Source organism: Salvelinus alpinus, chromosome 23, assembly GCF_045679555.1.
Source record: "Salvelinus alpinus chromosome 23, SLU_Salpinus.1, whole genome shotgun sequence".
Taxonomy (NCBI): Eukaryota; Metazoa; Chordata; class Actinopteri; order Salmoniformes; family Salmonidae; genus Salvelinus; species Salvelinus alpinus.
Window position 1 is genome coordinate 49,372,448 of NC_092108.1, and position 24,938 is coordinate 49,397,385.

Here is a 24,938-nt window from a genome sequence, read left to right on the forward strand (position 1 = left end):
CAGACGTCCTGGTAATCCGTCTGGCCCCGCAGCCTTGTGAATGTTGACCTGTTTAAAGGTCTTACTCACGTCGACTACGGAGAGCGTGATCACACAGTCATCCGGAACAGCTGATGCTCTCATGTATGCCTCAGTGTTGCTTGCCTCGAAGCGAGCATAGAAGTGATTTATCTCATCTTGTAGGCTCGTGTCACTGAGCAGCTCGCGGCTGTGCTTCCATTTGTAGTCTGTAATAGTAATTGACTCTTTGCCTGTTTGATGGTTCTTCGGAGGGCATAGCAGGATTTCTTGTAAGCTTCCGGGTTAGAGTCCTGCACCTTGAAAGCGGCAGCTCTACCCTTTAGCTCAGTGCGAATTTTACCAAGAAGGAGAGTGATGGGGAGCTGCATCAGATGACCTGGCCTCCACAATCACCTGACCTCAACACAATTGAGATGGTTTGGGATGAGTTGAACTGCAGAGTAAAGGAAAAGCAGCCAACAATTGCCCGCATTATGTGGGAACTCCTTCAAGACTGTTGGAAAAGCATTCCAGGTGACTACCTCATGAAGCTGGTTGAGAGAATGCCAAGAATGTGCAAAGCTTTCATCAAGGCAAAGGGTGGCTACTTTGAAGAATCAAAATGTAAAATAACACTTTTTTGGTTACTATATGATTCCATATGTGTTATTTTATAGTTTTGATGTCTTCACTATTATTTTACAATGTAGAAAATAGTAAAAAGAGAAAAATCCTTGAATGAGTAATAAGTGTCCAAACTTTTAACTGTTTTGTACAGATAATTATCAGACTCAGGTTATAAACGCTGGTAAACACTCAAATACATTTCGTTAAAAAAAATCCACAAAAGTAATGCATTGGGCCTTTACTAGTCTTGTTATAGAGGACCAATTATTTGTTGCAATGTTTAGAATCCTCTTGACCTTGAGCGTGAAGATTCATTTCCGGGTTATGTTTTTTCATGGCCTTCAAAATAAATGCCCTCTATAATTGAAAACATGTATTTTTTCAATAAATATGCTAAAATATTTGTATGATGAATAATATTATTGTAACTATAAGGTACAAATGCACGTTGTGTGGTTGATCGATTTTTTATTTGATTTCCGGAAGTAACTTTTTTTTCTGCCTCAAACTTCCGACTGGAATTGTTTACGACTAGAACGTATACCGCTTTTGTCAAATTAACGTCAGAGTTGATTTTTCGTCGCAAGTAAAAGGCAAGTTTACGAAGCAGGTTATGAAAATTAACACAGCAGGTTAGCGTAATTTTATTGAAATTGTTGTGCTTTTTACTTATATTTTCCAATAACTGGATCCCTTCTAACCATTACCAAGTGATTTTTTTAAATATATAATATGGCGCTACCGGCTGTCAATCGTGCGCTCTTTGCTAATAGGAGTCAAATAAAACCATTTATTTCAGAGGTCTTACGCAACCTGTCATTAAGTAGCCGATTAAATTTTAAGACACAATCATTGCAATGTCTGAAAACGGCGACTTCTCAATCGAATGCTGTTACTGTGCACAGAAGGTCACAGCTATACCGAATATGCGAAAGCAATGGGGATGGAAATAGTCGTGCTACGAGTAACTGGACTTATGCAATGTGGAGTGCAATTGGTGAGTTATTGTCATGTTAGATAGGTTACAGTACTCTTCCTTAGTGGGTGTCATTGTCAGTACTGTAAATTGCAGTCAAAAGGCTATTATCAATCCATCTTTTCCATTGATTTACATAGCTATGAGTGCTTCATCATGAAATGCAATTACAAGAACATGTATTTGTATTTCTACATGTGAATACTCATAACCGGCCATTTAAGTCATTAAGTGACACGAATGTTTTATAATGCATCCCTCTCTCTCCTTCGTGATAGCGTTTTCTCTCTTCGGCAAAGCTGAGGAGGACACCAGAACTGAAGCTCAGAAGAAAGAAGATGAGGTCATTTTACTTTTGAAGAGAGCCAAGGTAGCTAATTGTCATCACTGTAGGCAACTCCTCAATGTAGTTTTTTTAGCAGTAATCTAAACAAGAGGGCTACAGTAGCACGTAGCCCTTGATCGTGACTCTCAGTTCAATTACATTACACATAAGTCATTGGACGAAGGTGTCTTATGTATGGGGGAGTTATGTTAAGATCCCAGACGCTCAATCTGAACGTTAAAACACGCCGCTTGCGGTACGGTTTTAGGAGCATAAGGACCTTGTAAAAAAAAAATACCTAAAGGTTAAATTGATACACACCGTGGTAGTGTTCTCCATGTTACAGAGCTTGTTCATGAAAACAGACGTAAGACGAGGCAAACACCTGTGCTAATTAGCTATCTAGCTTTCTCCGAACATTTGTCTGTAAGCCAACTCGGGAAGCGTAGCGGAAATGTACACTGAACAAAAATATAAACCCAACATGTAAAGTGTTGGACCCATGTTTCATGAGCTGAAATAAAACATCCCCGAAATTTTCCATACGCACAAAAAGCTTATTTCTCTAAAATGTTGTGCACAAACTTGTTTGTATCCCTGTTAGTATTTCTCCATTGTCAAGATAATCCATTCACCTGACAGTTGTGCAATTGATGTCTAAAGTTCTTAGGGAGCGTGCAATTGGCATGGTGGCTGCAGGAATGTCTACCAGAGCTGTTGCCAGAGAATTACATTTTCATTTCTCTACCATAAGCCGCTTCCATCGTTGTTTTAGAGAATTTGGAAGTATGTCCAACCGGCCTCACAACTGTAGACCACGTGCATGGCGTCGTGTGGGAGAGCGGTTTGCTAATGTCAACCTTGTGAATAGAGTGCCCCATGTTGGCGGTGGGTTTATGGTATGGGCAGGCATAAGCTACGGACAACGAACACAATTGCATGTTATCGATGGCAATTTTAAAGCATTAAAAATACAGTGACGAGTTCCTGAGGCCCATTTTTTTATTTTTTATTTTAACACGGTATTTTTGACCATCCGATGCATATCTGTATTCCCAGTCATATGAAATCCATAGATTAGGGCCTAATGAATTCATTTCAATTGAGTAATTTCCTCATATGAACTGTAACTCAGTAAAATCAATAAAATGTGTTTTGCGATTTTATATTTTTGTTCAGTGTAGTTTCCTCGGATGGAGGCAACCATAGCTATATGGACCTGTGCAAAACTGCAATAGTAAGTGTATTATTTTTTTTTTTTAAGGATTCATTCTCGCTGATGAAAGATATGGACCATATGTTTCGAAAGCTGTATCGCAAGCGATTTATCATTGACTTTTCTAAATATTAAAACACAGATTCAGAATTGTAGTTCACATGAGCCAGTTGTGGGCGACGCTAATGGCTGAAAACTGTAGGGAGAAGGCAAAATGCCACCTAGAGTTTGAGAGCTACACTACCGGTCAAAAGTTTTAGAACACCTACTCATTCAAGAGTTTCTCTTTAGTTTTACTATTCTCTACATTGTAGAATAATAGTGAAGACATCACAACTATGAAATAACACATATGGAATCATGTAGTAACCAAAAAAGTGTTAAACAAATCAAATGTTATATTTGAGATTCTTCAAATAGCCACCCTTTGTCTTGATGACAGCTTTTAACACTCTTGCCATTCTCTCAACCAGCTTCATGAGGTAGTTACCTGGAATACATTTCAATTAACATGTGTGCCTTGTTAATTTGTGGAATTTCATTCCTCATTGCGTTTGAGCCAATAAGTTGTGTTGTGACAAGGTAGGGGGAGTATACAGATGATAGCCCTATTTGGTGAAAGACCAAGTCCATATTATGGCCCGTTCCTGTAGGTTCATGCTCTACAACATTCGCAGAGTACGACCCTGCCTCACGCAGGAAGCGGCGCAGGTCCTAATCCAGGCACTTGTCATCTCCCGTCTGGATTACTGCAACTCGCTGTTGGCTGGGCTCCCTGCCTGTGCCATTAAACCCCTACAACTCATCCAGAACGCCGCAGCCCGTCTGGTGTTCAACTTTCCCAAGTTCTCTCACGTCACCCCGCTCCTCCGCTCTCTCCACTGGCTTCCAGTTGAAGCTCGCATCCGCTACAAGACCATGGTGCTTGCCTACGGAGCTGTGAGGGGAACGGCACCTCCGTACCTTCAGGCTCTGATCAGGCCCTACACCCAAACAAGGGCACTGCGTTCATCCACCTCTGGCCTGCTCGCCTCCCTACCTCTGAGGAAGTACAGTTCCCGCTCAGCCCAGTCAAAACTGTTCGCTGCTCTGGCACCCCAATGGTGGAACAAACTCCCTCACGACGCCAGGTCAGCGGAGTCAATCACCACCTTCCGGAGACACCTGAAACCCCACCTCTTTAAGGAATACCTAGGATAGGATAAAGTAATCCTTCTAACCCCCCCCCCCCCCCCTTAAAAGAGTTAGATGCACTATTGTAAAGTGGTTGTTCCACTGGATATCATAAGGTGAATGCACCAATTTGTAAGTCGCTCTGGATAAGAGCGTCTGCTAAATGACTTAAATGTAAATGTAATGGCAAGAACAGCTCAAATATGCAAAAAGAAACGACATTACTTTAAGACATGAAGGTCAGTCAATTCCAAGAACTTTGAACATTTCTTCATGCTACTCTATTTGCCAAAAGATGACATGCAATCTCATGAACCAAAAGTGCCAAGTCAATGACAGCATTTTTATTGCATCAATTCAGAGTGAACTGTTTATCTGTCAATGACATTTGTATAATGTCTTTCTTTACATTATGTACATTATATACATTACATTATGTCCGAGTAACATTGATGTGTCTTCTGTCCCAGCTCAGTATAATGCGGGGGCAGCTGCATGGAGCCAACGGATTCCTTCACCAGGCAATTGCGCTGGCCCACCAGTCTCACAATACACAAGCAATCATCTACACCTACAGCCTGGTAAAAGCCATGATGATAAATAGTGATGTTTTTAAAGTATCTTCTGTGCTCATGTTGTCAAGATGGAAAAAGGTGTATTTTGCTTACTGAGGCATTTTTGTAAGCGTTTTTAATTTGTCATAGCAATAAAGTTTGCATAAAAACTCTACAGTAGATCATTTTATTTTCCCCTGTCTCTACAGATGGCAAACCTTGCCTATGTCCAAGGTGAGCTGGATAATGTGAGTAATAGCAGAGGTCGCCATCTCTTTCTCCCTTCTTCAGTGAACTACTTGCTGTCCCACTTTTGGTATTTATTAGGTACACTCGGCAATGTGACAATGTCAGTCACTCCGTGGTTACTTCCTGCTGATCGAAATCAACAACAAAGTTTAAATCTGGCAAGAAGACTGCCACTATTGGCGCTTCCCAGTGTATGTATGCTTCAAAGGAGGGCAGAAATTAAGAGCCAATAGAGGAAGTCTGGGCATTTTTTATTCGTGTTGTTGATGTCTGTTAGCTAGAGGTCAAGATGATGTCATATTGCGGAGTCTACCGTAATAATAATACATTTATTTTAACTAGTTTTTCAACCACTCCACACATTTCTTGTTAACAAACTATAGTTTTGGCAAGTCGGTTAGGACATCTACTTTGTGTACGACAAGTCATTTTTCCAACAATTGTTTACACACAGATTATTTAATTTATAATTCACTGTATCACAATTCCAGTGGGTCAGAAGTTTACATACACTAAGTTGACTGTGCCTTTAAACAGCTTGGACAATTCCATAAAATGATGTCATGGCTTTAGAAACTTCTGATAGGCTAATTTACATAATTTGAGTCAATTGGAGGTGTACCTGTGGATGTATTTTAAGGCCTACCTTCAAACTCAGTTCCTCTTTGCTTGACATCATGAGAAAATCTAAAGAAATCAGCCAAGACCTCCGAAAAAATTTGTAGCCCTCCACAAGTCTGTTTCATCCTTGGGAGCAATTTCCAAATGCCTGAAGGTACCACGTTCATCTCTACAAACAATAGTACGCAGGTATAAACACCTTGGGACCACGCAGCCGTCATACCGCTCAGGAAGGAGTGGCGTTCTGTCTCCAAGAACTGAACGTACTTTGATGTGAAAAGTGCAAATCAATCCCAGAACAACAGCAAATGACCTTGTGAAGATGCTGGTGGACACTGGTACAAAAGTATCTATATCCACAGAAACAAGTCCAATATCAACATAACCTGAAAGGCCGCTCAGCAAGGAAGAAGCCACTGTTCCAAAACCACCATTTAAAAAAGCCAGAATACAGTTTGCAACTGCAAATGGGGACAAAGATGGTACTTTTTGGAGAAATGTCCTTTGGTCTGATGAAACAATAATATAAATGTTTGGAGGAAAAAGGGGGAGGCTTGCAAGCTGAAGAACGTCATCCCAACTGTGAAGCACGGGGGTGGCAGCATCATGTTGTGGGGGTGCTTTGCTGCAGGAGGGACTGGTGCAGCTCACAAAATAGATGGCTTCATTAGGAAGGAAAATTATGTGAATATATTGAAGCAACATCTCAAGACATCAGTCAGAAAGTTGAAGCTTTGTCGCAAATGGTTCTTCCAAATGGACAATGACCCCAAGCATACTTCCAAAGTTGTGGCAAAATGGCTTAAGGACAACAAAGTCAAGGTATTGGAGTGGCCATCACAAAGCCCTGACCTCAATCCTACAGAAAATTTGTCGCCAGAACTGAAAAAGCATGTGCGAGAAAGGAGGCCTACAAACCTGACTCAGTTACACCAGCTCTGTCAGGAACTTATTGTGGGAAGCTTGTGGAAGGCTACCTGAAACGTTTGACCCAAGTTAAACCATTTAAAGGCAATGCTACCAATTACTAATTGAGTGTATGTAAACTTCTGACCCACTGGGAATGTGATGAAAGAAATAAAAGCTGAAGTAAATCACTCTACTATTATTCTGACATTTCACCTTCTTAAAAAAAAGTTGTGATCATAACTGACCTAAGACAGGGAATTTGTATTAGGATTAATTGTCAGGAATTGTGAAAAACTGAGTTTAAATGTATTTGGCTAAGGTGTATGTAAACTTCCGACTTAAACTGTAGCTCTTTTCATTACAAACAATAATCTCAAAGTCGCTTTTTAAAACAAACATATGTAGGGACTATGTACTATGTAGTTCATAGTTGGTCTTCCACAGCTTCAGATGTCTAGGCAGTTTGGAAAGGCATGAAGTCAGTCGGTAGCTTGAGTGGAGGGCGCATCGATGATACAGACAGGTAGGGAGACAACGTCAGTCAGATAATGGTAGACAGGCCCGGAGCTCTTCATCAGGCACTTTGTCTCCTCTTCCGTAAGTAGGCTCGGTCATCCGCTATCAAAGCGTAGCACCCACCCGGGTAATGTTTTGGCGACTGTAAAAGCGGCAGAAAACATTTCGACAATAGTCTGGAACAGTCTCCCACGAGGCGAGCCTCTGCCATTGCCTCACATCACAGTCCCCACATCCTTCCAGGAACCGGAACAGGTGGAACAAAACGCCAGTGATGTGAAAGCCATTCAGTTTTACTAAGCTCATAATGCGTTCATAAGTATATTCTTAAAGTATCAATAGTATATAATTAATTGAAATGACCGTTGAGGTAAATATGCTAGATTGTACCTTTTTTTTCTTCATGTTTGGTGTTTTGAGCTGTTTTGCCGACTTCCAGTGACCCCTGTGCTCTTCTCCCACAGGCAGAGAAACTGTTCAAAGCGGCCATGAGTTTCATGTTGTCCGGAGGAACACCAGAGGTGAGGGTTGGTCATGTGTTTAAGTAATAGGTTAATAGATGAGGAATGTCGTGACAACTGGACAGTAGAGTCATTGGGTACTGTGGCATCTTTCTGATTTTGAAATGAAGAGAATAATCTGTCATTTTACATCTATCGTCAGTCTGAACAAAGGAGGACTGTCTGGAATAAATAGGCTTTGGCTATGTTGAATTGTATGTTGCGTTGTTGTCTAGACACTCAATGCTATTGCTGCTTCAGTTTTTTTCCCCTTCTTTTCAAAGGACGACAATGGGGTCATTGAGATGTCCTTGAAGCTTGCTACCATATATGCCGGCCAGAATAAGTAAGTGGACTTCAAAAGTGGAGCAATTGAATCAATTTCGTTCTTTTACAACCAAACGAACACTACCGTTCAAAAGTTTGGGGTCACTTAGAAATGTCCTTGTTTTCCATGAAAACATACATGAAATGAGTTGCAAAATGAATAGGAAATATAGTCATGATGTTGACAAGGTTATAAATAATGATTTTTAATTGAAATAATAATTGCTTCCTTCAAACTTTGCTTTTGTCAAAGAATCCTCCATTTGCAGCAGTTACAGCCTTGCAGACCTTTGGCATTCTAGTCGTCAATTTGTTGATTTAATCTGAAGAGATTTCACCCCATGCTTCCTGAAGCACCTCCCACAAATTGGATTGGCTTGATGGGCACTTCTTACGTACAATAGGGTCAAGCTGCTCCCACAACAGCTCAATAGGGTTGAGATCCGGTGACTGTGCTGGCCACTCCATTATAGACAGAATACCAGCTGACTGCTTCTTCCCTAAATAGTTCTTGCATAGTTTGGAGCTGTGCTTTGGGTCATTGTCCTGTTGTAGGAGGAAATTGGCTCCAATTAAGCGCCGTCCATAGGGTACGGCATGGCGTTGCAAAGTGGAGTGATAGCCTTCCTTCTTCAAGATCCCTTTTACCCTGTACAAATCTCCTACTTTACCTCCACCAAAGCACCCCCAGACCATCACATTGCCCCTACCATGCTTGACAGATGGTGTCAAGCACTTCTCCAGCATCTTTTCATTTTTTCTGCGTCTCACGAATGTTCTTCTTTGTGGTCTGAACACCTCAAACTTAGATTTGTCTGTCCATAACACTTTTTTCCAATCTTAATTGTGTCTGTTCTTTTGTCCATCTTAATCTTTTATTTTTATTGGTCAGGGTGAGATATGGCTTTTTCTTTGCAACTCTGCCTAGAAGGCCAACATCCCGGAGTCGCCACTTCACTGTTGACGTTGACACTGGTGTTTTGCGGGTACTATTTAATGAAGAAATTTAATTTAATTTAATGAAGAAACAGACTTGTGAGGCGTCTGTTTCTCAAACTAGACACTCTAATGTACCTGTCCTCTTGCTCAATTATGCACCGGGGCCTCCCACTCCTCTTTCTACTCTGGTTAGAGCCAGTTTGTGAAAGGAGTAGTACACAGCGTTGTACGAGATCTTCAGTTTCTTGGCAATTTCTCACATGGAATAGCCTTCATTTTTCAGAACAAGAATAGACTGGCGAGTTTCAGAAGAAATTCTTTGTTTCTGGCCATTTTGAGCCTGTAATCGAACCCACAAATGCTGATTCTCCAGATACTCAACTAGTCTAAAGAAGGCCAGTTTTATTGCTTTTGTAATCAGGACAACAGTTTTCAGCTGTGCTAACATAATTTCAAAAGGGTTTTCTAATGATCAATTAGCCTTTTAAAATGATAAACTTGGATTAGCTAACACAATGTGCCATTGGAACACAGGAGTGATGGTTGCTGATAATGGGCCTCTGTACGCCTATGTAGATATTCCATAAAAAATCTGTTTCCAGCTGCAATAGTGATTTACAACATTAACAATGTCTACACTGTATTTCTGATACATTTGATGTTATTTTAATGGACAAAAAATGTGCTTTTCTTTCAAGAACAAGGACATTTCTAAGTGACCCCAAACTTTTGAACGGTAGTGTATATATTTTTTAATGTAAATGGAAGGTTTTAGAAGGGTCCAGACACTTGTTGTTGATTTCACTTGTTTTTGACAAACTTATGCCAACCAGCGATTCACTTCCTCATCCTCGTTGTGCAGTACGGGGGCTCTGAAAAAATACGAACAAATGCTCCAAAAACACCCAAATACATCTTTTTAGAAAAGCAACATTTATTCATACATTGATACAGGTATTTAGATATTGTACATATGAAATTGTGTAATTCTGAACTTTATCCGCAACGTTATATTTCATTTTGTGGCAACTCGAGCAATACCTTTCCGTCTATTCTGGCAGCAGGCTACACGGAGAATGAAACAGCTGGATAGGGAAAACCGCTTGAGTCGTGCAAAATTGAATATTAGGAGGCATATTTGCTTCAAATTCCATTTAATAGATGTAAATACGTTTTGGATAGGAGCTAGCCAGCTTAGTTGAAGAGAGTGCAGCATACACCATCAAATAGGGTTTCAAGCCAAAGCCAAGCTTTTAAGTTGAGAAATCATTTTCTGTGGTTGGCTGTAGTCAGAGATGGGCAGTATTTCTGTTACATGTATTTGAAATAATTATTTTAATTACTTTTGAGTATTTTGTATGTTGTATTACACTGGAATGAACTATACTCAAATGTATTTTGTAACAAGATACTTTCGAAAGCTGTAATTTGTATTTTCAAATTACTCTTATTTTCTCTTTTTTTTTTTTATATAGTGGTTCTCAATTTTGTGGCCCCCTTTCACCCTACATTGGTATCAAAAGTCTGATGGCATGATGGTGTGGTAAGAGAATCTGCTAAATGAACTAAATTTAAGGAGTCTATCTATTGCGCACTGCAAATGAAGGTAAATTCCATTTGAGCTGACAAAGGCAGCGTTTACCGTATGCTTTGCAGTTGTTCATTTTCACATATATATTTATTTTTTGATCATTTAGCAGACGCTCTTATCCAGAGTGACAGTGTATTCAACTAAGGTAGATACACAACAACATATTGCAGTTATAGCTAGAAATAAGTTTATGTAACCGTTACGGAGAATGTTGATGCTGTTCGGCCGGCAACTTGCACATGTATTTTAAAATACTAAATACAATACTTTTGCAAAAGTATTGAATTTATTAAAAATATTTTATTTTGATAAATTGGTCATTTGGGTATTTTGTAGTTGTATTTTGTCATTTTATGCCCATCCCTGGTTATAGTCCTGTAGTAGTATATTATTATAACATGACTACATTTCACGATCCACCCCCAAATTCTACATACCACAGTTCACCATGTATGATGTGTAACCTTATATTAAATGAATGTTTTTCTTTTTTTCTCAGGAATGACCTGGCAGAGACTGGTTTCCAGTTTTGCACTGAATCCCTTGAAGCCAAGTTAGAGAAATTCAAGGAACTTCCTGCTGAGGAACAGTCAGGTATCTAATGACCAAACCTTCAAATTGTTTTTTGTTGCTGTAATAGCATAATATTCTATGTTTTGTGGGTGGGTGTGTGTGTGGCACAACTTCCTAATGGTCCGCCACACTGATACTCAACAGGGGGGCCCCACAGGGTAGCGTGCTCAGCCACCTCCTGTAATCCCTGTTCACCCACGTCTCCAACTCAATCAAGTTTGCTGACAACACAACAGTGATAGGCCTGATTACCAACAACGACGAGACAGCCTACAGGGAGGTGGTGAGAGCCCTGGCGGAGTGGTGCCAGTAAAATAACCTGCACCTTCGAGACTGCTGTCTTATCTACATAATCATTGAACACTGGTCACTTTAATAATGTTTACATGCTGTTTTACCCACTTTGTGTATATGCTGTATTCTAGTCATAGCTCATCCTATATACAGTAACTATTGCTATACACACACCATACTGTATACTCACATTTACATAAGTATTCAGACCCTTTACTCAGTACTTTGTTGTACCACCTTTTGGCAGTGATTACAGCCAAAGTCTTCTTTGGTATGACGCTACAAGCTTGGCACATCTGTATTTAGGGAGTTTCTCAGATTCTTCGCTGCAGATCCTCTCAAGCTCTGTCAGGTTGGATGGGGAGCGTTGTTGCACAGCTATTTTCAGGTCTCCAGAGATGTTCGATCGGGTTCAAGTCCAGGCACTGGCTGGGCCACTCAAGGACATTCAGAGACTTGTCCTGAAGCCACTTCTGCCTTGTCTTGGCTAAGTGCTTAGGGTCGTTGTCCTGTTGGAAGGTGAACCTGTAGCCCTAATCTGAGGTCCTTAGTCCTTTGGAGCAGGTTTTCATCAAGGATCTCTCTAGTCTGCTCCGTTCATCTTTTCCTCGACCCTGACTAGTCTCCCAGTCCCTGCCTTTGAAAAACATCCCCACAGCATGATGCTGCCACCACCATGCTTCATTATAGGGAGGGTGCCAGGCTTCCTCCAGATGTGACACTTGGCATTCAGGCCAAAGAGTTCAATCTTAATTTCATCAGACCAGAGAATCTTGTTTCTCATGGTCTGAAAGTCCTTTAGGTGCCTTTTGGCAAACTCCACGTGGGCTGTCGTGCCTATTTTACTGAGGAGTGATTTCTGTCTGGCCACTCTACCATAAAGGCCTGATTGGTGGCGAGCTGCGGAGATGGTTGTCCTTCTGGAAGGTTCTCTCATCTCCACAGAGGAACTCTGTCAGAGTGACCAGGTTCTTGGTCACCTCCCTGACCAATGCCCTTCTCCCCCAATTGCTTAGTTTGGCTGGGCGGCCAGCTCTAGGAAGAGTCTTGGTGGTACCAAACATCTTCCATTTAAGATTGATGAAGGCCACTATGTTCTTGGGGACCTTCAATGCTGCAGAAATGTTTTGGTACCCATCCCCAGATATGTGCCTTGACACAATCCTATCTCGGGGCTCTCGGGGCTCTGTAGCTCTGTAGAGCCCCGAGATAGGATTGTGTCAAGGCACATATCTGGGGATGGGTACCAAAACATTTCTGCAGCATTGAAGGTCCCCAAGAACATAGTGGCCTTCATCAATCTTAAATGGAAGATGTTTGGTACCACCAAGACTCTTCCTAGAGCTGGCCGCCCAGCCAAACTAAGCAATTCCTTCGACCTCATGGCTTGGTTTTTGCGCTGACATGCACTGTCAACTGTGGGACCTTATATAGAGAGGTGTGTGCCTTTCCAAATCATGTCCAATAAATTGAATTTACCACAGGTGGACTCCAAGTTGTAGAAATAGCTCAGGGATAATCAATGAAACAGGATGCACCTGAGCTCAATTTCGAGTCTCATCGCAAAGGGTCTGAATACATTGAAAACACAAAAATGGATACACAAATGTCTAAACCTGTTTTTGCTATGTTATTCTGGATGTTGTGTGTAGATTGAGGACATTTTTTATTTAATCCATTTTAGAATAAGGCTGTAACAAAATGTGGGAAAAGTTAAGGGGTCTGAATAATTATACATACAGTTGAAGTTGGAAGTTTACATACACTTAGGTTGGAGTCATTAAAACTAGTTTTTCAACTACTCCACAAATTTCTCGTTAACAAACTATAGTTTTGGCAAGTCGGTTAGGACATCTACTTTGTGCATGACACAAGTAATTTTTCCAACAATTGTTCACTGACAGATTATTTCACTAATAATTCATTGTATCACAATTCCAGTGGGTCAGAAGTTTACATACAGTAAGTTGACTGTGCCTTTTTAAACAGCTTGGAAAATTATGTCATGGCTTTAGAAGCTTTTGATAGGCTAATTGACATCATTTGAGTCAATTGTGGGTGTATCTGTGGATTTATTTCAAGGCCTACCTTCAGACTCCGTGCCTCTTTGCTTGACATCATGGGAAAATCAAAAGAAATCAGCCAAGACCTCAGGAAAAAAATTTGTTGACCTCCACAAGTCTGGTTCATCCTTGGGAGCAATTTTCAAACGCCGGAAGGTACCACGTTCATCTGTACAAACAATAGTACGCAAGTATAAACAGCATGGGACCACGCAGCCGTCATACCGCTCAGGAAGGAGAGGCATTCTGTCCTAGAGCTGAACGTACTTTGGTGCGTAAAGTGCAAATCAATCCCAGAACAACAGCAAAGGACCTGGTGAAGATGCTGGAGGACACTGGTACAAAAGTATCTATATCCACAGTAAAACGAGTCCAATATAGACAACCTGAAAGGCCGCTCAGCAAGGAAGAATCGACTGCTCCAAACCCGCCATAAAAAAGACAGCCGACTGTTTGCAGCTGCACATGGGGACAAATATCATACTTTTTGGAGAAATGTCCTCTGGTCTGATGAAACAATAATAGAACTGTTTGGCCATAATGACCATCGTTATATTTGGAGGAAAAAGGGGGAGGCTTGCAAGCCCAAGAACACCATCCCAACCGTGAAGAACGGGGGTGGCAGCATCATGTTGTGGGGGTGCTTTGCTGTAGGAGAGACTGGTGCACTTCACAAAATAAATGGCATCATGAGGAAGAAAAATTAAGTGGATATATTGAAGCAACATCTCAAGCCAAAATTCACCAAACTTATTGTGGGAAGCTTGTGGAAGGCTACCCGAAACGTTTGACCCAAGTTAAACCATTTAAAGGCAATGCTACCAAATACTAATTAGGTGTATGTGAACTTCTGACCCACTGGGAATGTGATGAAAGAAATAAAAGCTGAAATAAATCTTTCTTTCTACTATTATTCTGGCATTTCACATTCTTAAAATAGTGGGGATCCTCACTGACATACATACATACATACATACATACAGTACCACTCAAAAGTTCGGACACATCTACTCACTCCAGGGTTTCTTTATTTTTACTATTTTTTACATGGTAGAATAATAGTGAAGACATCAAAACTATGAAATCACACACATGGAATCACATAGTAACCAAAAAAGTGTTAAACAAATCAAAATATGTTATATTTGAGATTCTTCGAAGTAGCCACCCTTTGCCTTGATGACAGCTTTGCACACTCTTGGCTTTCTCTCAACCAGCTTCATGAGGTAGTCACCTGCAATGCATTTCTATTAACAGGTGTGCCTTGTTAATTTGTGTAATGTATTTCCTTAATGCATTTCAGCCAATCAGTTGTGTTGTGTCAAGGAATGGGGGGGTATACAGAAGATGACTCTATTTGGTAAAAGACCAAATCCATATTATGGCAGAAAAGATCAAATAAGCAAAGAGAAACGACAGTCCGTTTCTTTGAGAGATGAAGGTCGGTCAATCCGGAAAATGTCAAGATCTTTGAAAGTTTCTTCAAGTGCAGTCGCAAAAACCATCAAGCTCTAAGATGAAACTGGCTCTCATGAGGACCGCGACAGGAAAGGAAGACCCAGAGTTACCTCTGCTGCAGAGGATAAGTTCATTACTTACCAGCTTCAGAAATTCACGGAGTTCAAGTAATAGATACATCTCAACATCAACTGTTCAGAGGAGACTGTGTGAATCAGGCCTTCGTGGTTGAATTGCTGCAAAGAAACCACTACTAAAGGACACCAATAAGAAGAAGAGACTTGCTTGGGCCAAGAAACACGAGCAATGGACATTAGACCGGTAGAAATATGTCCTTTTTGTCTGAGTCCAAATTTGAGATTTTGGTTCCAACCGCTGTGTCTGCCATAACGAAGGGGTTGAATTTTTGACTCCAGACTTTTCAGCTTTTCATTTATGATTTATTTATGTTAGTGGAATTATGTAAAAAAAAAAATATATATATATATATATTTTTTTTTTACATAATTCCACTAACATTTTGAGGTATTGTGTGTAGGCCAGTGATGACAATCTCAATTTGATCCATTTTAAATTCAGGATGTGAAAGTCAATGCTTCCTGAAGGCACGGTATATTCCGGACTCTGAAGAAATACATTTTTATAAGATGCAGAAAAGAAGATGTAACAACATAATTCCAGTGGTCACTGCCACACATTTGCCAGGAAAACGGAATAATCAGATAAAGACAAGTATGACTCATGAAAACGATGGGTCGAAGACGGTCAGTTCTGAGAGGGTGTCTGATTAATCCACTCTCACCTTCGCATTGTGCTGTTGGCATTGACTCCTTAGCTTCCAGGGGTTGTAGCAAGCTACAGTAGCTGCTATCCACTACAGCACATGAATACTCTGGTTCTCTGGTATCACTATAGCAAACCTGGAAGGAAGGGAGAAAGAGGTCAACTAAAATTTAGATTTTCCTCAAGACAGTGACGGCAGTTGGAAGTCAACTCTTATGACTGTTTATGACATGCGCTAGCTGAATATATCATTACTGTGACAGTGTAATATAGGTCTATGGCAGAGGTATCAAGTTGAGTGTTTTCCTTAATTTGCTCTTACTTTCTGCCAAGTGGTGCCACTTTGACCTGCTGGTCTGGAGGGACCTTTGGCCACCCTCTGGGTTTATCTGTGGGTAAAATATGGAAAAAATCAGAGGGGGAGAAGGGTAAAAAAAAAATTTAAAAAAAGGAAATACAAATTGGATTTGTTACTTTGAGCCTGAGCACACATGCGACACTGTCCAATTACAGGTATCCTAAAACTCCAAACTACCGTAGATTCAAAAGGAACTATAACCAGTAGTACTGCAACCCTAGTCTAGGAGTTAAGTTAATCATGCTCCTCCAAAGCAAAACGTACTGTTGTGAGTTAGAATAGTAGAATACACAAGGTTAATGATGAGTCCAGACTTTGTGGTCCCCACCCCCATCAAAGTTGCCCATCCCTGCTTTAGACTAAGGCTAAGCCTGCAGTGTTTTCCGAGACTGCGCGCTCTTCCCTTTTTCCTCCCTCTCCTGTACCTCTTCCGCCCTCCTGGACTTGCGTCTGTCCTCCCGTTCTTTCACATCTATTTCTCCACCTTTCTGCCACCTCCTTCTCTTTAGTCTTTCCAACTCTATTTCTTCACCCCGTCTCTTTTTAGTTTTTAGTTGATCACTACCGGTCCATTCTTTTTGGAAGACCTCTTTTTTCATTTTCACTTTTTATTTTAAAGCAATCGCTCACCCAAATTTCATAATTTTTCTTATCTTTTTGAATTGGTCTATTCCAGGAGTGACTGCAACAGTGAGTGTATGGTGCGTTCACTCCTGACCCTTAGATTACTTCCCAGGTAAGAAGACGATTCAAGAATGACGACATTTGGGTGAACTTTCCCTTCAAAACTCACAATCATCCATTTCTGTCAATTTCTTTCGTCACTTGTTATTCTCCCAAAAACTCTTGCGGTCTCCTTTAACTCATCCTCATCTTTCTCTTTCCTCAGGAGTATTCTCTTACTTTCCAAATAATTTACTTACTCTCAATTTTGTTTTCTTTTATCAGTCTGCTCGTTACCGTGATCTGTCCATTCTTACATCATCAGTCTGGAAATTGCCATTTTCTTTGGCAATTCTCGCCCTCCTTTTCTGCCGCTCTTTCCTTTCCCTTGCTTCATTCTCCATCTTTGTACAATTACTTTAAGGTATACGTTCTCATTCCTATCCTGCCTCTCTTTTCCTTACTCTTTATCTCCTGCAGACTGAGTTCCTTTCTCAGCATCTTCTCTTCCCTCTATCCTCTCCCCTGCCTGCCTCCACGACTTCCTTTCTCCTTCTGATCTCTCCATCATGTGAAGCTCATTTCTACTCCTGTGGTTTGAAATCAGTTTCGCTATTCTCTCCTTCTCCACTTCTCTGTTGAAGGCTCACTCATATCCTCCATCCTCATCTCTCTCCACCTCGCCTCTCTTCATCTCATCTTTCTCCTTCTGCCCACTCTTCATTCTTCCATTGGTGAGAAGATTACAAAGAATCAATCTTCCACAAACCATGTGCAATTGCGTGTCTCTGGCAGCGTTTGGAACTGCCTATATGCGGTCAAGAACGCAGAGTTCTTCTCAGCCTATGCTGCCCTTCAGTCCCTTGACCTTTTTGTCTCTGACGGAGACATGGCTCACCCCACAGAACACTGCTACTCCAGCTGCTTTTTCTTCATCTGACTATGTTTTCTGTCATAGTCCGAGAGCATCTGGTCGTCGCGATTTCTCCTAAGTGGAGATTTTCTCTTTTCTCCCTCACCTACCCATCTCCTCATTTGAATTCCATGCTGTCACTGTCATTTGTCCACTCAAGCTTAAAATTATTGTCATCCATCTCCCACCAGGTGCCCTTGGAGAGTTCCTCAATAAGCTTGACACCTTGATAAGCTAATTTCCTGACGATGGCTGACCGCTCTTCGTATTTGGCGACTTCAACCTCCTATTGTCTGCCTTCGATGAATTTCTTTCCAACTCTCTCGTTCCCCTCCTTGCCTCTTTTGACATACCCTTTCCCAATCCCCTCCAACTCACAAGGCAGGCAATACGCTTGACCTCATCTTTACTAGAGGCTGCTCGCCTACTAACCTCACTGCCACCTCCTTCCAGGTCTCTGATCACTACTTTGTTTCCTTTTCTGTCTCCCTTTCCTCCAACCCTACCACTCAGCCCCTACCCAGATGGTCATATGCCGTCGCAATCTTCTCTCTCGCTCTCAATCGTTAAGCCTTTGACACTGTGAACCATCAGATCCTCCTCTCCAACCTCAGGGCTTGGTGTCTCAGGCTATACACACTCTTGGATTGCATCCTACCTGGCAGGCCGCTCCTACCAGGTGATGTGAAGAGGATCTGTGTGTCTACCACGTACTCTCACTACTGGTGTCCCTCTGGGCTCGATTCTAGGCCCTCTTCTCTCTACACCAAGTCACTCGGCTCCGTCATATCCTCACATGGTCTCCTATCATTGCTATGCGGATGACACTCAACAACTTTTCTCTCCCCCCCTTCTGACATCCAGGTGGCGACACACATCTCTGGTTGCCTTGCAGATACACTACCGGTCAAGCGTTTTAGAACACCTACTCATTCAAGGGTTTTTATTTTATTTGTACTATTTTCTACATTGCAGAATAAGAGTGAAGACATCAAACTATGAAATCGCACACATGGAATCATGTAGTAACCAAAAAAAGTGTTAAACAAATCAAAACATATTTGAGATTCTACAAATAGCCACGCTTTGCCTTGACAGCTTTGCACACTCTTGGCATTCTCTCAATCAGATTTCCAACATATGCTGAGCAATTGTTGACTGCTTTTCCTTCACTCTGCGGTCCATCTCATCCCAAACCATCTCAATTTGGTTGAGGTAAGTGGATTTTGGAGCCCAGGTCATCTGATGCAGCACTCCATCACTCTCCTTATTGGTAAAATAGCTCTTACATATCCTGGAGGTGTGTTGGGTCATTGTCCTGTTGAAAAACAATTGATAGTCCCACTAAGCCCAAACCAGATGTGATGGTGTATCGCCCAGGTCATCTGATGCAGCACTCCATCACTCTCCTTATTGGTAAAATAGCTCTTACATATCCTGGAGGTGTGTTGGGTCATTGTCCTGTTGAAAAACAATTGATAGTCCCACTAAGCCCAAACCAGATGTGATGGTGTATCGCTGCAGAATGCTGTGGTAGCCATGCTGGTTAAGTGTGACTTGAATTCTAAATAATTCAGACAGTGTCACCAGCAAAGCACCATCACATCACCACCTCCATGCCTTACGGTGGGAAATGCACATGCGGAGGTCATCCGTTCACCCACACTGCGTCTCACAAAGACACGACGGTTGGAGCCAAAAATCTCAAATTTGGACTCACCAGACCAAAGGACAGATTTCCACCAGTCTAATGTCCATTGCTTGTGTTTCTTGGCCCAAGCAAGTCTCTTCTTCTTATTGGTGTCCTTTTAGTGGTTTCTTTGCAGCAATTCGACCATGAAGGCCTGACTCACGCAGTCTCCTCTGAACAGTTGATGTTGAGATGTGTCTGTTACTTGAACTCTGAAGCATTTATTTGGGAAGTAATTTCTGAGGCTGGTAACTCTGATGAACTTATCCTCTGCAGCAGAGGTAACTGCATCTTCCATTCCTGTGGAAGTTCTCATGAGAGCCAGTTATATCATAGCGGTTGATGTTTTTTTTAACTGCACTTGAACTGCACTTAATTTTCCATATTGACTGACCTTCATGTCTTAAATTAATGATGGACTGTTGTTTCTCTTTGCTTATTTGAGCTGTTCTTGCCATAATGTGGACTTGGTCTTTTCCCAAATAGAGCTATATTCTGTACACCCCCCACCCCCCCCCCACCCCTTCCTTGTCACAACAACTGATTTGCTCAAGAAGGAAATAAATTCCACAAATTAACTTTTAACAAAGCACACCTGTTAATTAAAATGCATTCCAGGTGACTACCTCCATGAAGGTGGTTGAGAGAAGGGCAAGAGTGTGCAAAGCGATCGTCAAGGCAAACGGTGGCTACTTTGAAGAATCTAATTTTAAAATATATTTGGATTATTTAACACTTTTTTGGAGTACTACATGATTTAATGTGTTATTTCATAGTTTTGATGTGTTCACTATTATTTTACACCGTAGAAACCCTTGAATGAGTAGGTGTTTTAAAACTTTTGACCGGTAGTGTATGTCAACTTGGATGTTGGCCCACCACTTCAAGCTCAACCTCGACAAGACAGAACTGCTCTACCTCCTTTGGAAGGCCTGCCCGCTCAAAGACCTCTCCGTCGCGGTTGACACCTTCACGGTGTCGCCCTCTCAGAGTGCAAAGAACCTTGGACAATAGCCTGTCATTCTCTGCAAACATCAAAGCAGTGGCCCGCTCCTGCAGGTTCATGCTGTACAACATCCGTAGAGTACGACCCTACCTCACTCAGGAACCGGCGCAGGTCCTAATCCAGTCATGTGTCCTCTCCTGTCTGGACTACTGCTACTTCGCTGTTGGCTGGGTTCCCCGCTTGTGCTATCAAACCCCTGCAACTTATCCTGAACTTTTCAACCTTGCCAACTTCTCATTTCACCCCACTCCTCCGCACACTCCACTGGCTTCCAGTCGAAGCTCGCATCCACTACAAGACCATGGTGCTTACCTACAGAACAGCAAGAGGAACTGCCCCTCCCTACCTTCAGGCTATGCTCAAACCCTACACCCCAACCCGAGCACTCAGTTTTGCCAGCTTGAGTCTCTTGGCCCTCCCACCCCTACAGGAGGGCATGTCCTGCTCAGCCCAGTCCAAGCTCTTCTCTGTCCTGGCACCCCAATGGTGGAACCATCTTCCCCCTGAAGCTAGGACAGCAGAGTCCCTGCCTTCTGAAAACATCTGAAACCCTACCTCTTCAAACAGTATCTTAAATAACCCTCTTCCTTTACCATTACTTGCACTTCTCAAGCAGGTTTTCCTCCAGAACTTGCTCAATCCCTTTAACTTTTAATCCTTACAAGTCAAGTCCATGCCGATGACAGGCATTCCCATTGCACAATGCAGCCACAACCATGCTTGAAACTATGGAGTGTGTGTGTGGCCTGGCTGGTCTAGCAAAAATGCTTCTGCCTCAGGCAGGCGTAGGTTGTAGGGCCAGTATCGCGATACTCGTTAGTATCGTTGCAAGGAAACGAAACACGATGCCCATTTTTAACGTCTTTAGGAAAACAGCCCTAATGTTGTCATCCACAGTCGCATGTATTTATTTTCCAAGCTATATCACACAATACTTTACATTCAGCAGATTTTTAAAGGACCAAAGAATTTGGTCTGCTTCGTGTGACGTGATCCTCCTGAAAAGTTGTGAAACCTTGATTTTGTATGTGCATTCGACTTTCGTGACCCTTCCTTCTTGATATTGAGCTTGCTTGCTGACTGCATCCCTCCTCGTGTTTCTCCCTCTTTTCAGAGGAGTTGCGGATGGAGACCCGGCTGCTGCTGGGCCTGACCTTGGACTCCCACGCTCGCTACATGGCCGCCACACACCGCCTGAGCCGGGCGGCACTGGACTACAAGCGAGCCCTACTTATCTGCCAGGAAGAGCAGGGAGAGACCCACCCACAGGTACCAGTTAAATGTTTAATCATTGTAGATAGAGAGAACGCCTGCTTTTTGTTCTCTCCACAAAGTTGAATGGATTATTTTAAAATATATATCTGAGTTCAAATGTCTTCTTTGTTTATTGCAACATCACTGAAATGAAGAAACAATGTTTATACAACCTAGTGGGTTGGGACCTAAAGACTTACCGTCACCTCTACTGTGGTGTTAAAGACAATTGACAAGAAAGTAATATTCTTCTTGGTCTTCTACAGTCGCTGGTGCTGCTGAGTGACCTGGCCACCATCCTGGACCTGCAGGGCCGCCACGATGAGGCCCTGCCCCTGGTAAAGCAGGCCGTGGAGCTGAGCAGAGAAGCCGGCCACCCTGACCAGCACGTGTTGTTGGGAAACATGGCAGGCGTCCTACTGCACAATGGTAAGGAGGGCTAAAGATGAGGACTGAAATTCTAGGAGTGCCTCGGTTTCCTCTTTCCTCAACACAAGTCAGTTTTCAATGTCAAAACGTTAGCTTTTTATTGAGAATTACTCAATTAATGTTGCTCAGTTGGTAGAGCATGGCTTTTGCAACGTCAAGATAGTGGGTTCGATTCCCAGGACCACCCGAACGTAAAAAATGTGGCATGTATGACTAAGTCACTTTGGATAAAAGTGTCTAAATGGCATATTATATTTCTCTATGCACGTTATCCTTCTGGTACAGGTCAGTTTTATAATTTGGTGCAGCTGCATAAGTAACTGTACAGGCCATTAACATTTAATGGATAACATTTTGTTCAAGGAGGTACTGTGAAGACTTAGCGCTGTTAATATCGGAGAATATCTCTGTCGTGTTCATTACGGCACGCAACAGAAAACGTTTTAACTATTTGTAACAGAAAATAAAACTGAGTTTCTTATTGGAGAAACCCAATTCCTGTTTCAGTCCGTTTTTGTTAATTTCATGTCAAATGAACAAAATCTTTGTGTGTTCCCCCTGGTCCAGGTCTGTTTGAGGAGTCTGTGAAGCTGTACAAGGAGGCCCTGGCGCTGGCCCAGTCCGTAGGAGATGAAGAAGCAGTAGAGCAGATCCGGGAGGGGCTGAAAGAGGTGGGCAACAGGAGGAAAGCAAAGAAGGCGGAAACAGAAGCCCCCAAGACTGGGACCGAAGCCCCCAAGACTGGGACCGAAGCCCCCAAGACTGGGACCGACTGACCAGTTGGATCAACCAAACGAATATTAACACAACCCCAAGCCATCTCTCTGAAACTTTCTGTTTGCAAATCTGGAGGGAACGAAATTCGATGGGTCATGTATGCACAAGATACGGAGCATATGGCATATAGAGTAGCTCAGGAGGAGAAGGAGAAATGCAATAACACAATCACACTGTTTTCAAGAAAACAATTTTATCTTACTATGGGCATGCAACAATCTCATCTGTGAAACCCTGCAATGTTTTTGTCTGTATTGTGTGAAATCTCACTCCAATGAGGTGTTCTTTTGTTGTCAGTTTGGCTCAAGATGTAAGGGGAAAGACTTGGAGCTAAAATAAGTAAGACCAAAGCCGGAATTCAGTCAAAGGTATGTTGTCGACAAGCGTATTGCACATTTACTTTTAAATTGCTACTCCTTTATATTTACGCTTGAGACATCATCCGCAGCGTTTATCATGAATGCGATCTCTTTACGAACGTCGGGGAAAATGCGATTTGTTGACAACCCGCTTTTGATTGAATCCCAGCCTGAATAAATGGCAAGTCATGTGAATGACTATAAATAAAACTGTGTAAGATATGTACAATTTATGTGTATACAGCACAATAATTTCATACAGACTGGAAAGTGACATGGGACTTAACTGTCAGCTTCAAGAGTGAAATGCCAAATCAATAATTGTATTGTTTTCCCTTTGTGTGAACAACCAAGATAACATAAGGCTGAGGGTCCGACTTCTCTGGACCCCGCTTTCCAGCGGCTGGGGTCTTGTGGCTTCTGCGCATGTGGGGGATTCTGTACTTTGCACACAATCTCTGCTCAACTCGTTGAGAACCTCCCTTCACATTTCGCACTGTCAATCGTGAATGATAATTCGTCAAATGTTACAGGTGAAACGTCCATGCTGCATCTGCATACCGACGATTTGGTGTCAATCAGTTTCATGGGGATACAGTGCATTTGGAAAGTATTCAGACCCCTTGACTTTTTCCTCATTTTGTTACGTTACAGCCTTATTCTAAAATTGATTAAAAGTAATAATAATCCTCAGTTATCTAATTCTCCATAAGAAGAATTAAGAACAAAGCAAAAACAGGTTTTTAGATTGTTTTTGCAAATGTTAAAAATATACAACTGTAATATCACATTTACATAAGTATTCAGACCCTTTACTCAGTACTGTGTTGAAGCACCTTTGGCAGCAATTACAGCCTTGAGTCTTCTTGGGTATGACGCTACAAGCTTGGCACACCTGTATTTGGGGAGTGTCTCCCATTCTTCTCTCCAGTTCCCCTCAAGCTCTGTCAGGTTGGATGGGGAGCGTCGCTGCACAGTTATTTTCAGATCTCTTCAGAGATTTTCGATCGGGTTCAAGGCTGGGTCCTGGCTGGGCCACTCAAAGACATTCAGAGACTTGTCCCGAAGCCACTCCTGTGTTGTCTTGGCTGTGTGCTTAGGGTTATTGACTCGCTTCTAGTTCTTAGGAAACTTTGCAGTATTTTGATTTTTATGTATTATTTCTTACATTGTTAGCCCAGAAAATGTTATGTGTTATTACATACAGCTGGGAAGAACTATTGGATATCAGAGCGGTGGTAACTCACCAGCACTACCAGCATTACGACCAGGAATATACATTTCCCAAAGCGGATCCTTTGTTCGCACCACCCAGAGCAATTTAACTGATTCCAGAGGCCGACCCAAAACAACGACAGCGGAGAAGAGGAACTCGGAGCGGTCTTCTAGTCAGACTTAACCCACCGCCTCCGAGTATATTACTCGCTAATGTTCAGTCCAAGGATAACATAGTTGAAGAGATCAGGGAAAGGGTTTCTTTCCAAAGACACTTCAGGGATTGTAACACACTGTTTCACGGAAACATGGCTCTCTCGGGATATACTTTTGAAGTCGGTCCAGCCATCTGGATTCTCAGCTCATCTTGCTGACAGGAATAAACATCTCCCTGGGAAGAAGAAGAAGGGGGTGTATGTTTCATGATTAACGACTCATGGTGTAATTTTAATAACATACAGGAACTCAAGTCCTTTTGTTCACCCGACCAAGAATACCTCAGTCGCGGACTGGAATATGTTCCGGGTAGCTTCCGAAAAATAATATTGACGTGTACACTGAAACGGTTACTGAGTTTATC

At 42.0% G+C, this 24,938-nt stretch overlaps 1 protein-coding gene across 2 annotated transcripts; it reads left to right on the forward strand.

The window, feature by feature from the left end:
* The first annotated feature begins 1,159 nt into the window (after positions 1-1,159).
* LOC139551199 (tetratricopeptide repeat protein 19, mitochondrial-like) lies at positions 1,160-23,372 on the forward strand. Of its 2 annotated transcripts, XM_071362657.1 has the most exons (11): positions 1,172-1,259; positions 1,533-1,624; positions 1,882-1,973; positions 4,788-4,898; positions 5,081-5,119; positions 7,631-7,687; positions 7,951-8,012; positions 11,023-11,117; positions 21,439-21,593; positions 21,845-22,007; positions 22,575-23,372. In XM_071362657.1, the coding sequence occupies exons 2-11, from the start codon at positions 1,609-1,611 to the stop codon at positions 22,781-22,783; spliced, it is 999 nt and encodes a 332-aa protein (XP_071218758.1). In that variant the 5' UTR covers positions 1,172-1,259; positions 1,533-1,608; the 3' UTR covers positions 22,784-23,372. The 2 variants fall into 2 exon arrangements, with proteins under 2 accessions (XP_071218757.1, XP_071218758.1); XM_071362656.1 differs by having other exon boundaries at positions 1,160-1,624.
* The last annotated feature ends 1,566 nt before the right edge of the window (positions 23,373-24,938 follow it).